The sequence below is a fragment of the Parasteatoda tepidariorum genome, chromosome 7 (assembly GCF_043381705.1).
Source record: "Parasteatoda tepidariorum isolate YZ-2023 chromosome 7, CAS_Ptep_4.0, whole genome shotgun sequence".
Classification (NCBI taxonomy): Eukaryota; Metazoa; Arthropoda; class Arachnida; order Araneae; family Theridiidae; genus Parasteatoda; species Parasteatoda tepidariorum.
This window is the reverse complement of record NC_092210.1, coordinates 49,305,774-49,320,104: the sequence shown is the minus strand read 5'-3', so window position 1 is coordinate 49,320,104 and position 14,331 is coordinate 49,305,774. Positions and strand designations below refer to the sequence as shown.

Here is a 14,331-nt window from a genome sequence, read left to right as displayed (position 1 = left end):
TTTGAAGCGTTTATGCCTAAATATAATTATTTTAAAATTGACAAAATACTTTTAATATATTGTTCCCTAGCATAAAAAGTTCTATCTTAAATAAAAATTTCTGCCTGATTTAACGTGTGGCATTTTAGATAGTTATTAAGAAACAATTTGTAAGTGTTAAATAAATATGAACTGGTTTTTTGTTTAGGGTCTTTTGCTGAGTGGATCAACTGTCACCCAGATGTGTTAGGATGTGTTATTCCTTTGCTCCTTATGGGGTTACAGAATTCTGAATTTGCTATATCAGCTACATTTGCTCTAAAAGATATATCTAGGGACTGTTATACGTCAATGCATCCTTTTGCAGAACAGATACTTCATGCTAGCTTGGTAAATATTACTTTCATATTATACAAATTGTAGTTATGTTTTTAAAACTTTGTTTAAGTTTTTGTGATAATTTAAGTTTAATGCAGTCTAACTTTTTTTTTAAATCTAACTTTTGGACCTTTTTTTTATCTGTCAAGTTTGTAGGGACTTTTACCATGTTTCTTTGTTCTATGGGGAATGCACTAGATCATATTCTTAGCTCATTCAAGGTCGCAATTAGAAGATTAAAACGAAATTTTTTAACTAAATTTAAAAATGCTTCTAAAGGCAACTTTTACACATTTTTATTGTTTTAAAATGTTTAAATACTTTACAAAGTGTGTTACAATTGACTATAATTATTTATTACTGTACAATATATACTATTTTCCTATTCTGCACACGATCCTGAGCTATGTTATAAGCTTTCTATTTTATCTTCCGCATCCACTTTTTGAAACTCCATCAATTTTTCAATTAATTCAATCATTATTTAAAGGGCAAAAAAATTTTAAACCATTTCCAGTTGTGGTTAATGAATTAACCTAAACTTTAAAGTAACTTAACTCAGAACTAACCAAAATATTGGTAGTATTTATTCTAATTGTAACCATAATATCTTTTTATTCAGGAAGCCCTGAAAGGCGATGTCTTGAAACCCAGGGAAAAAATAAGGATTATGTTCACAATTGGAAAAGTGTTATCTGTTATGCCATATTCTTATATTCTGCAGTATTTTGACCCTCTACTAGAACCTGTATTCATTGAATTAGATCAACATCTACGAGGAAAAGTAGTAAGCTATTTTGCCAGTTAACCTTTAAAAGAAATCCTATGTTCTAAGTATTGTTTATTTATTATGTTTATGTATTATGTTTTTTTATTATATATATCTTTATTATGTTTATTTATTATGTATATCTATTATGTATTATGTTTATTTATTATGTATGTAAATGTTTTGTTTTATTTATTATGTATCTTGGTAAATAATCGAACTTAATTTCTTATATTAACAGAGAAGTACCCAAAGTTTGGTTCACAAAAGGTGAACTCATTTTTTTTAAAAAGAACATTTTGTAATTTGATATCTTCATTTGATGTTTATTTCTCAAAATGAATTGTGCTGAAACTTATAAAGAACAAAATTCAATGCATAGTTCATGAAAACTTATTTTATGAAATGTAGGGAGGGAAATGTGTTTTAATTTCTTTTAGAATAATAAACTGTTTTCATTATAGTTAAGTTTGTACCTTTTTTTTTTTTTTTTTAAACTAAGTGGCTGTTATTATTTTTTTTATAGATGAAAGTTCTTCGACAAGTTGCTGCTGTCAATCTTTTCAACATGTTGTCAATGCTCTTTTCAGCTCTTGATACTCACTGGGAGAAAGATCCTGATGAAAGTATAACTCCAGAATTGCTACAAATCAGGGAAAATAATTTAAAACTGCCCCAACCATCTCATTATGTTTTAGAAAAGTTACTCGAAGTGATGAAAGAGCACAGAGATACATTTGAAGTGACAGATGAAATAGCAGAGGTATACATGCATGTTTATTTATTGTTAATACAGACTAATCACTTTATAGGTTATTTTTTAGATCATATTTTCAGGCTATTATAGTATCCTATCTTTCCAATGTGTATTCTCTTTGATGCATTTGCAAGAGAAACTTCATTCATAAAAAAGTTAAAACTGCTATGATTTCTATTTTCACATCTAAGCAATTATTGAATATCACGCCTCTTGGCCACTATGGTAATTATAGATATAAATATAAAAAAATTCCTATTTCTTCAGAAAATTTTCTTTAAATTGGTAAATATGCAAAATTGGAACAAGTCAGTGCAATAAAATGTGGTTGTGCAGACCAGGATATGATTTCACTGCACTCTTGCTAGTCATGACTTAGTTTCTGTTGACCAACTAAACAACTGGCATGTATGTACAGGAAAGTCAACATTGTTCAATTTTTACTGTTTAAAGTCTTCTCATTTGCTGTTTAGGGAGACGGGTAAGAGTTCAAACGCTGTTTAAGTCATTGGATGAGAGTCGTTATTTGTTATTTGATTATGTCAGGATTAGTTATTTGAATAATGTCATTTAGCTAGGTTGAGTGTTATTGCAACGCGAGTTCAAGAAATTCTTTTCCATTCTTATGTTATGACATAAAAACAATACAATTCTTTGTTTTGAATCTTTTCAAAAGTAGTTATGATTTGACTGTATATTCTTGCCAAATTGTTAATTTTGATGACTATTCAAGCAAAATTCTTCACATTCTAAATTTACAGTTACAGTGCAACACATTTTTCTATTTTATTTAAATTACATTTACCAACAAAAAAAATTTTTTTTTTTTAATATTTTAAAATGGGGGGCATTAAGAGTATTTTAGTGACCGAAAATAACTTTTATACATATAATAGCAAAAGAATACAAAATATTTAATTCAAAATTGACAAAACTATCTTTCTAAGAAACACGCTTAAGAGCAGCAGAATTTTCAGTAGAAAGAATAAATATAGCAATAAAGAAAAAAAATAATAAAATTAAAAATATGACCACCGAAGCCAACGTCTTCAGGGGGTATCGGCCTCGGAAGCCATAAAGCAAAACCTTTTCTATTGAGAGAGAGGCCAAATTAAATGCCAAAATTAACTCTCTCAGTACCCCGAAGGTTTTGTAGAAGTCCAGGAAAAAATACATGAAATACATAAAACCAATTCAGAAAAGAAATTCAACCAAAATCTTGCGAAAACAAAAGCTCACATTAAACCGGTCAAACAGCGATTTCACAAACAAACCAAATGCAAAGAAACACTTAAAGCAAAAGAAAACAACGCCCTCTATTAAAATGCGCAGAATGAAAAAAAAGAAGAAGAAGAGAAGTAAAAGAAAAGATTACATAACAAATTAATATAATGCTTAACTGGGGCTGCTCAGTTAAGACTTGAATTGCGCTCTGTTAAAAGAAATAAAGAACTAGTATAATAAAAACAAGTATTATAGAAATAAAAAATTAGTTGTGGTCATATTTTTAATTTTATTTCCTTCGTTTTCTTTATTGCTATAATATATATTTATAAGTTTCACAACCTAATTTAAAAAATTATAAGCAGTTATTTATTTAGAAATATACTAAGTTTATTTTTTGATCTTTATCTTTACATCATCAAATTAAATTTCCCATCCAAAATAACTAACAGCCCAATTTTATTGCATTACAATAATATGTTTTGTTTTTCAAATTGTTATTTCCCTATCTTGATAGACTAAGCTTCTTTAACAAAACCCTTCCCCCACCCTCAAGAAAAGAAGTGAAGGTAGTGAGTGAAAAAAAGGTAGTGAACATTTCATGTTGTGTGATATGATTGAAATGCAGGTCTGTGTCATGATGTGAGATAGTTGACACTAAAGTAGTCATAGAATGTTTCTGAATCAAGCCATAGAATGTTTTTGCATTAAGTGTTGGTAGAGGTGGAGAGTTAGTCATCCAGTGAATCAAATGATTACAGAGTGATATATTTGTAGTGCTGCCATCTATGTATGCATAAGAGAATTCCATATTCCTGTAAGCCAGGTTCAGTAATTGAGGTGAGAGTATGTTGCGACAACAAAGGAAGATGGATCTCCCAACCTTGTTGACCACTCAGCACTGAATTGTTTTCCTTGGCTAAGTGTAATTCCCGCCCCACCTATATTCCATGTTTTTTTTTATTTGTTTGTTTTTTTAATTTATTTTTTCTAAAAGTATTTAGCTTCAAAATGACACTCTATCATCAAAAAATTGATGAAAACGAAAATTATCAAGAAACAAAAATTAACTATTTAACTGAAAAACCAAAGATGATCAGGGAAAAAAGCTCTTGATCATTTCTGAATTTGACTATAATAGGAAAATCTAGTCTTTAGAAAGATTCATTTTGCATATTCTCTCCTCTAGTGGATTCTTTACAGAGTTAGATGCAAAGATATTCTAATATTGGAACACTTTTACTAGATTGGCATTATAATCATAATACTTCTGTGACTTCCCTATCCTGTATTTTTGATTAAGTTTTATATTTATTTTCCAGTTTTTTGTGATACATTACAATTAGGGTTGCAAGTTTGTCTCTGGTAAAAAGGTCTGAAATTCGTCGAAGATTCACAGGAAATTTTCAGTAACGAAAATACAAAAATGTAACGTATATGCATTGAAAGACATGGATATGATACAAGTAATAAATCAAAAGCATATAAAACCGCTGAATTTATTTTAGTTTTGTGTAATATTAAAATTTATTAATAAAATGAACAGAATCAGAGTTTTCAGACAAAATATTATATATTGTTAATTCTTGTTAACTTTTTGTTGATCATCAAAAGCTTTTTTACCAGCATTTCCTTGTCTTTTTAATCACAAAAGATTTAGAACTTTTATTGCCCAGTGCAATAGCCTGTTTTACCCTCTCATTTCAATAAATTTACTGGTTAAGGATTTAGCTAATTGACTTTTTCTTATTTTAGTATTCTTACTGCACCCTGGGGAAGCATACTATTTTTAATTATTTATCATGAAAGGTGTAGAAAGGCAATCTGACAAAGGATTTGGACCATCTCTGTACTTTTTTCTTATCTTTTTACTTTTAATCTATTCTCCTAAAAGTTTTTTCAGTTATTGAGAAACAGAAAAAAAAAATCGCACATTTTAAAAACAATTTGCGCCAAATCTTAGAATTTCGAAAAATTTGCTAACTTTGGAAAAAATAAAAATTTACACTGTGAAAAAATTTGTAACTCTAGTCATAACACTTCTGCTATGTCTCTATTTAAAAAGTTTGCATGCTTTATTATTTCTGACTAATTTCTTTTGTATTACCCCTGACTGAATATTCACTTTCTTTTAGGCTTTGTGTGATGCATTAAAACGAGCTATTACTTTGCTCTCAACTGACAGCAAAATGTTCCTTCCAGAGATTTTACTTCTAATGGTCGCTGCTTATAAAAAATTACCCCATGCTCATATACTCGATATTACAAAACAAGTCATGATTCTGTTTTCTGAAGATGTGGAACAGAGGCAGATTATAAATGAGTATTTCTCCCAAATCTCTGAACACACCATTCAACTGTCAATGAAAGACTTCCGCGAAAGCACAACTGTGATTGAGTCTTACTTGCAACTTTTGGACAATGTTATAAGGAAGGCATTCATCTTCTTTAAAAGTGAAACTGTGAATCCTCTAGTCCTCTTCCAATTCGGTGTTGCAGCTTTGAGCTTACCTGAAAAACCCACTGTAAAAGCAGCTGCTGGATTTCTGGTAAAGATTTTCTTAATCTTTTTTTATATATATCTATATTTAACTTACTTATTTCAAAAAGAATTTTTCATTTTAATATTTATTTTGTAATGCTTGATTTTGTTCCAATAAAAGTATCGATACTATAAAACACTTGATTAGATAGTTAATCATTTCTATATCAAATTTAAACATTAAATAATGCTCTTGTGGGGGTGGAGTTATTGACCATGCCAACCTTTATCTATCAAAAGGTACCTCGTGATTGAATCAAGTTAGCATGTCTTATATCCCAATGAATTGATGTTTAATTTTCGTAGTTTTAGTTACGCCACATTCTTATTATTCTATTTATTATTCTGAATTAATATCTTATTATTCAAAAGTGCCTATAAATTTGAAAAACAGATTCTTCCTTTGCTTTTTGCCTTTTGAATTAAAAAACATTTAAACACTGTTAATTTGTAAAAATTAATTTACCTGTTCTTTAAATTTTTTACCTTGTTACAATTCTTTTTTTTTAATAATAATTTTGAATTTTTTAAGTGTAATAATGTGAAGTTTTTGGAATATATGGGCATTTTATTACATGCATTTTTTTCCCTTACCTTTCGTGAGAAGATATCTACCACAAAAAATTGTACTTTTGATTTCAAATTGATGAAAACTAGTATTTTGCAAAATTTGAGCATTTGTTTCAGACTTGATGATTGAATTGCCACAACTAGAGTCCGTCACATAACTATTATTCAAGTGCATGTTTCAAAAATTGCATTAGTCTTATTAGTTTCCTATTAATAAAGAAATCAAGACTTAAAAAACAACATAAAAGTACATAGCAATAACTATTAAACATACAATTTACAAAATAGCTTGGATTTACAATAAAATAATGCAAATCGATTGTATTTAAGAGTAATTCTTATTGTGAATATTCAATGAGTGCTCTGTCTATTCTAATATTCAGTGAGTGCTCTGTTTAAAATTTTAAGCACAAAAAACAACTTCAATATAAACAAGAATTAAAAATCCTCGTATTTTCCCATAGCAATATCTGTCAAAAATGTTAGAAAGTGTCGAAAATGTTACTAATTAAGCTCATTAATCAGTGATTATTTGAATGTGAGATTCAAAATTCGTAATACATCATACAGTCAATGGCATTTCTAATTTCAATATTTTTCTGCTTTTTTTTTAAATTGAGTGTTATAGTTTATTATGCATTTTATCAGAACTCAAAATTTCATGTGGTAAATTATTTTGATTTTTATAAATTTTAATTGCACTTTGTGAAATTGAATATATATTCCCACAATTTAATATAAACTGCATATTTTGACATTTTCTGCATATTTAATATCAATTTGAGGCTTAATTTTTCAAATAACATGCTTTGCCTCACTTTCTAGATAGGCAAAAATCATGATTTTTTTTCTAAACAAATTGAAAAGGCCTGATTATTTATTTAAATCAGATTTTTATTTTTTGACATTTGACAATCAAAATTCTGTTGAAATATATTAATAATGCTTGATATTATGAAAAAACAATATTATGATTGAAGTACTTAATATTTCTAACTTGAAATGATTAAAATTGTTAAATAATTTTAAAAAACTAATCATGGAATCGATTTGAGCTCAACACCATTTTTTATTTAAGTTTAACATCCTCATGAATTTGTAAAGACCCAATTTGTCTGTTAGATTTCAAATAAGGTATGAATTAATTAGTCAGGAAAAAATATTTATTATTCTTCGTTACTCTTGACAGAACATGTCTTTCTTCATTATTTATTCATCTTCATTTTATTATTTACATCAACTACGTATTTAATAAGTTTTAAAAGTATGTAACTAAATAAATATAAAACTAAATTGGTATAAGTGAAATATGTAATAAAATATTAATTACCTTACTCTATATACAGCCAATGGAATTTTATAGTTTAAAAGTTTTATGTCCCTTTTATCCACATTTAATCTCTCTTTGTTATTTATTTATTTTGACCAGCAGTAATTGACATACATTACTCCATCTCATTATTTCTCAGGAAGAAAACCTTCAATATTGAGAATGTAATCTGACTTTAAATAAACATCACAACAATGAATATATTTACAAATTATACTATATATAAAAATAGTTTTGACTTAAATCAAAGGTTTATTTATTTATTTTTAAACAAAATCAAGTGTTTTGAATCGTGCTATACCTGCTCACTTTTAAAATTTCCACTTTGAAATACAAATCAATAAAATGCAACACATGAAGAATGAATTTGAGTACTTAAAATATATTTGAATTTCTTTCCTTTGTCCTGCTTAAGTTTTATTTTTTTGCCAAAACTTTATTATTTCTTGTACAACTGTAGCATATCGATTAGATAAAATCAATAACTGTAGTATATTGATTTTATCTATTATTTATTTGTATAATGTAAGATCTTTTTGTGTGTTAAACCATCACCAAGGGAAGTTTTGTTTCATACAAATTGTTATGTTTGGTATATTTTCTATTAAAGCATAAGTTTCTTAGGTAATGTTTATTTAGAATTAGTATAAAATAGTATATTTCTGATAAAATTTTGCCTCTCGTCGTAAAAAATATGATATTGAACTGACATTTTCTTGGAAAAGTCTGAATTTCAAAAAAGTCTATGTCTTATTTCTGAAATTCAGTTATATGGCATTCCATTGAATGAACGGTATCTTGGTACAGTTTTATAATAAATACGAACACAACGTATACAAGTACAAAACTCTGGTTTTATCTGTAGTGTTTTGATTAAATGTAAAGCAGCATTTTATCAAACTCTTAAAATGTTGCATTGACATAAATTCCTATATTTGCTTTTAATATGTTTGTTTTTATTATTAGGCAAACTTTATTTCTCATAGCAGAGAAGTTCCTAGCATGCTCAATGTTGTTAATAGTGATGGAGAAATGTTGGTGCTACAAACATTAAAAGTATGCTGTTTTTTTTTTTTTTTTTTTTTTTTTTTTTTTTTTTTTTTTTTTGAGTGAAATGGATTAATAATATTTGAAATTGTGAAAGTATAATACTTTTTACTTGTGTTGATATTTATTTCTATTCATACTAGCTCTGAATTTCAATTTTTGAAATCATTTCATTTCAATATGTTATTCAGAAAAATAAATTGCATAAATTTGATTTGAGCAGAAAAGTGAGTTTAAGCTTTCAGTTTAATGTTTGAATTATATTCTAGTTCAGGACATTTTCTTAGTATGCATTTTAACAAAATCTCCATTTAAAAATTTACATGTTGTAAATTTTTGTCTCTAATTATAGAAATAATTTAAAATATTGTGTAGGCAGTACTTCTATATAAAAATAATAATTTGTATAATAAGTTTAATTTGATGATCTATAATAAGTTTTTGTGATAAGTTTAATTTGATAAAAATTATTTTATTTGAGTAATAGTTTACAGTGATTCTGCTAGACTTAAGAACAACAGCTCCTAAGGACCTAGGACTTCCAAATTTGTCTGTCTTTTTACTGATAGCCCATTGTGCAGCTCTAGTGTGACGTAAATGAACTACAACTACAACAACAACTCTCTGTTTACTTAAAGCAAGTCCCTATTTAAAATATAAATTCTTTACTTCTATCAATAGGCATTCTTAATTATTATATCTTTTGATAAACAAAACAATTTTTTAAAGAGGAGTAATATTTGAGCTATCAAGGTTTTTATAAGACTTTCAAGACTTTTTCAGGACTGATCAAACACTTCCATCAAGGAAAAGCAATAATATAATGTGATACTCGAAATTATTCTTATTTTTTTCTCTTAAATTTTCTCTATTAATAAAAACGAAAAATAATTTTTATGTATGAATCTACTCGCTCACCATTTTTTTCTTCTTCCACGCTTAAGATTTATATGTCCCAGAGAACTCATAACTTATTTTTCGAATACCATCCATGATCTTTGAACTGTTTGACATGCTATAGTGCATAAGGGAAATCGCTGGTTCATTTATTTGGCTGATTGAATATTTTGGATTATTTCAATTGATATTAATTTTTGAATGTTACACTAATATTATAATTTTTCTTGTAGCTTATTGGTGGGGAAGGCCCTAGATATAATGTAGAATTGATGCCTGACATTCTAATGGCTTTTAATAAGAAATATTTTGATAATTTATGTCGCTGGATGGGGCATCTGATTCAACAAGCAGGTTTTCCATCTGCGAGGGTTAATCAACGCCAAAAAGAAGAATTTGTCAGAATGGTACTCAAGTAAGTATCACTATTTTAAGTTATTTTTACGTTTATTTTTTTATAAGCTTGGGCTCTTGCAGGGTGTGTAGTTTTTTTAAAAGGTGCTTAATCAGGGTTCCCGCGGTCCTTGAAAAATTTAAAAAGTGGTAGTAAATTTAGGGTGGAGCTACAATATATTTTTTTGTTTTAATATGCTTTTTCATCGTAAAGTGCTGAGATTTTCGTGAATATATATATTTTTTAGAAAACATCTTTTAGTGGTGGCTACACAGAAATAAAAATGTCAAAATTTCTTTTATTTTTATTACCACTTTTTAAAATTCTCAAGGACCGTGGGAACCCTGTTAATGGTGTTTATTTTCAATTTTTGTTTTTTAAAAGCCCTTAAAGTGCTTTTTTCATTGGGTGAAGTGCTAAATTTTCCCTTTACCAGGTTGAATTTCTCCACGTATTATACAAAAGACACTTTACATTGTTCTGCTCAACGTTTTCACAATTAATTCAACCCTAATCTATTTCGGCATACCGTCAGTCAGTAACGTAGGAAAACGCCATTCGTTTTACATGATTCAAAATTTCATGATTTTTGACAATTGTCAAAAACTATGCCATAAGTTTTTTTTTTTTCTAACATGATGGATAAAACCGTCAATTGTCAAAAACTTGCCAACCCTGCCTAATTGTGATATATTTTTTAAAGCGCTTAAAAATATTTTTGAGTGCTTGAAAAGTGCTTTAAAGATGCTTATTTTTTGTTGAAAATTTTGACTATGCACCCTGTCTAGTAGATGTCATTTAAAAATAACAAGAGAAGAGAGAGAGAGAGATTAAATGTTGCCACATAAATCTAAATATTTATAATGAAATTTTGAAAAACATAAAAACTTAATAAAAAGCCATAAAAACAGTTCCTAATTGAATTGCTATAAGTCCCTTCATTTATTTCCCTTATTGTTTCACACTATCTATATCTCTTAGTTTAATTTTTTTTTCAAGTACAGATAATTTTTTTTTAAGTCTAGTTAAACCTCTATTTCGTTATGACTGATATGTTAGCAAATGTTGTTGTAGATACATAAAGCTTCAATAGTATTTTGAAAACAAAATGCTCTGTGTTTTAAGAAAAAATATTGACTTTTAGGAAAAAAACAATGAATGAGAAGCAATCATGGGGGTTAGCGAGTTGAGCAAACAGAGGCCAGAAATCCTCTTTCCTTAAAAATTTCTCTTCAAATTTGTTAGTGAATAAAAGTATAATTCAAATTTTTAAGTTTTTCAAGTTGTATTTGAGCTACTTGTTCTTGATTATAATTTTTGAATTTTGTCTGAATTTCTCTTAAAAAAAAAAAAGTAATGCTCTAATAATCCTTATCTTTCTTGTGTAGGGAGAGAACAAACAAAAGAAAACTGAAAGAAACAGTGAATGAATTCAGTTTGCTCTGCAGAGGTTTAATTGGGACAGAATACGGAGCTCAATCTTGTCTATCATTCTCTTGATTTCTGTTCCTGATTTTTGTTTTAAGTGTATTTTAAATATTATATCTGTATATCTGTTCTTGACTCTAACTGTGCTTGTGTCATTTCTGCAAAGTGCAAAATTCATAAATTCATTATATTTTTTGTTTTTGTTTACCCATTGACTGCCTGAATGTAAATTATGAAAATCAGTTTGTTGAGAGATTAAAGTTTTTAAAGATTGAAATAGCTGTTTATGTTATTTTGTTTATTAATCAACAATGCCATACGTAAGCATTTCTAAATAACAAATTTCCTTATTGAAATGCAATTATTTATTTATTTTCTACGAAATGTTTATAACAATCATTAATTCAAAGTACCAACTCAGTTTTATAAAATAGTTTATAGTTGTAATAACCAGTATTATATTCAGATATTTTTAATTATTTAAAAAGGAAAGGTCTGAATATTTAAGTCCAGATATAAATAATTTTGACTTTATGTTCATTTAATTATTAATTTATAAGAATGTAAATTGGATACTGTTGTGATGTCCGCCGACCTCACCATCCGTTATTATTAATGAATTAGTTACGGAACAGCGGTGCTGCTTCACCAATCCAGAGATTATGTAAAGACGTTACTAATAGATGTTAATCGCTAATCTTTGTTACTTAATGCTAGCATGTTATGTTATGTTGGTTTATTAAATATATATTTTAAGTTATCATGATTCGTAATTAGAATACTTCGTCAAGGATGCACACATTCTAACACGTGGTGATGAAAAATGGGATCTTACTCCACGGCATGAAGTAGAAGTTCAACTTCAATTGAATTTCCAGGTAGATGCAATTTCTTAAAGACCGTCGGCCATGCATATATTTGAGGTGTCCCTATCACTGGTATTATTTAATGCTTTCGGTATGTGTTTTTAAATGTTTAAATACTCTTTTACATGGTGCGTAGCATTTTTGAAAAGTGCTTAAAGGTGCTTATTTTCGTTTTTAAAAGTCCTTAAAGGTGCTTTTTTCATTTAGTGTTTTTAAAAAGTGTTTAATTTTCCATTTTCAAATTCCATTCATTTTCCATTGCGTACCGTCAGTCGGTAGCGTATGAAGGCGCTAATCGTTTTACATGTTAGATTAAATACTTACAAGTCCACATGTGCGACTACTGAGCTGGGTTAGGTGAGATTCTTACTCTCTCATGTGCAACTCTGCTGCATTTCGCAAGATATTCTTAATTTCAGGCTTCATTTTCCACCTTCTGATATCGAACCGAAAATTCTCTTGGATCATTTTATAATCGCTAATATAATCAAAGAAGGAGTTCTAATCCTCATCATAGTAGATGCCATGTCGAAGTGGATAGAAGTGCGTCATATGACTTCAGCATCCGTCTGTGCAACAGTTGGATGTCCTGTCCTCTGAGAACTCTTTGCTGCCCATGGAATACCTGGAGTCATCCTTTCCGATAACGGAGGCCAGTTTCGAGCATTGGAGTACCAGACTTTCTTAGAGAGGAATCTCATCCGAAGGGTTATGATCACTCTAAGACGTCCCTTCGGAAATGGTCATGCTGAAAAAACAGTCCGCACCGTGAAAGATTCCATAAGACGTATTATTGTGAAAGGAAATTGAAAGAAGCGTCTAGCCAAGTTCCTTCTTCAACAACATTGCACTCCTACCACAACATTAGGCGCTAGTCTTGCAGAACTGTTGATGGGGAGGAAGCTGAGAACTATCTTAGATCTGAATGCTGAAAGAAAGTTGAGGCTGGAGCAAGATGTGTGTAAAAAATATGATGGTTTTCTTCAAAGATCGTTCAGTGTCTACGATCCATTCTTTGTGAGAAACTATGGAAACGGTCCAAAGGACAATGGAAAGTACTGCACTGCTGTATTTATAGATCAGTGTGACAATTCTTGAACTTAGTATTATTCCTTATTTCTTGTTTCAACATTTTTTTGTGCCTTTTATTCATTGGATTTAATATCGATAAGATCAAACATGAAGATTTTCTGTAAATCTGCAATTTTTTTTTCTCTCCAGAGCTTGGTGTATTGCATCACCATCTGCTCTCTGATCTAAAGTGCATAATTTACACCAACGTCTATAATATTTTTTTTAATTATAATGAGAAAATGAATCACAAACCATAACCAGTTGGCTCATTAATATTTAATCTGCAGTGCATGTACAATTAAAATTAAGTAATGGGCAATGTTGTATTTTCTTCGCCAGCAGTTCCCAAATGATACTTTATGGAACTCTGTTTTTTGGTGGAATGATCACAGGGGTTCTAAGAGTTAAAATTTTATTAAATGAGTAATTATTTTTTAAACTTGTAATTATATTTATATCAAAACAATAAAGCATTTCTTTGATGACATGGTTATTTTATAAAATTATTTAACTAAAATGCCAGTAAAAAATAGAAATATCAAAATTTATAAAAAAATTGCATCAGTATCTCTTGTCCAACTTTTCATTTCAAAGTAGAATGACCAAATTAAAAACTGATGTATTATGTTTCTTTAATAACTGTTCTCGATGTTTATAAGAGTTCTTTTTCGAAACCATAATTCAGCTTAGTTTATTCATTTTCAGCTTATGTATGCACCAAAAACAAATTAAGAACTAGATTAGATATCACTCCAGGTGTGTAAATTCTACTCTTTGGCATAAAACCTATTTAAGAGTTTTATAGATAAAATGATCATTGAAAAAATCTTCAGTGTTCACATTAAATATCATCAAAATAATAAGTAGTCTCTCTTTTGTCAATATGCTCTATGTTGCTTATAAATTTTATTTATATTTTTGAGGTTCCGCCTAAAGATGTTCAATTATTTAATTCTGTCTCTGTAAAAAATTGGGAAACCGTTGTTCTATGCAAAATTAACTGCTAGTTGACCTAGATAAACGAAGCGTAAATATTTGCCTCGCCACTATGTTCCCCATCAAAATAGGTAAACACA

The 14,331-nt window shown here is 28.6% G+C and overlaps 1 protein-coding gene across 1 annotated transcript in view; it reads left to right on the top strand.

Moving 5' to 3' along the window:
- LOC107448795 (importin-13-like protein cdm) overlaps nucleotides 1–11,592 on the top strand; it is a 39,327-nt gene extending 27,735 nt beyond the window's left edge. Inside the window, exons 14-20 of the mRNA XM_016064135.3 lie at nucleotides 188–369; nucleotides 980–1,144; nucleotides 1,653–1,889; nucleotides 5,243–5,656; nucleotides 8,516–8,605; nucleotides 9,727–9,908; nucleotides 11,276–11,592. Of these exons, the coding sequence (XP_015919621.1) occupies nucleotides 188–369; nucleotides 980–1,144; nucleotides 1,653–1,889; nucleotides 5,243–5,656; nucleotides 8,516–8,605; nucleotides 9,727–9,908; nucleotides 11,276–11,387 (1,382 nt within the window). The 3' untranslated portion in view covers nucleotides 11,388–11,592. The remainder of the gene's footprint in view (nucleotides 1–187; nucleotides 370–979; nucleotides 1,145–1,652; nucleotides 1,890–5,242; nucleotides 5,657–8,515; nucleotides 8,606–9,726; nucleotides 9,909–11,275) is intronic.
- The last annotated feature ends 2,739 nt before the right edge of the window (nucleotides 11,593–14,331 follow it).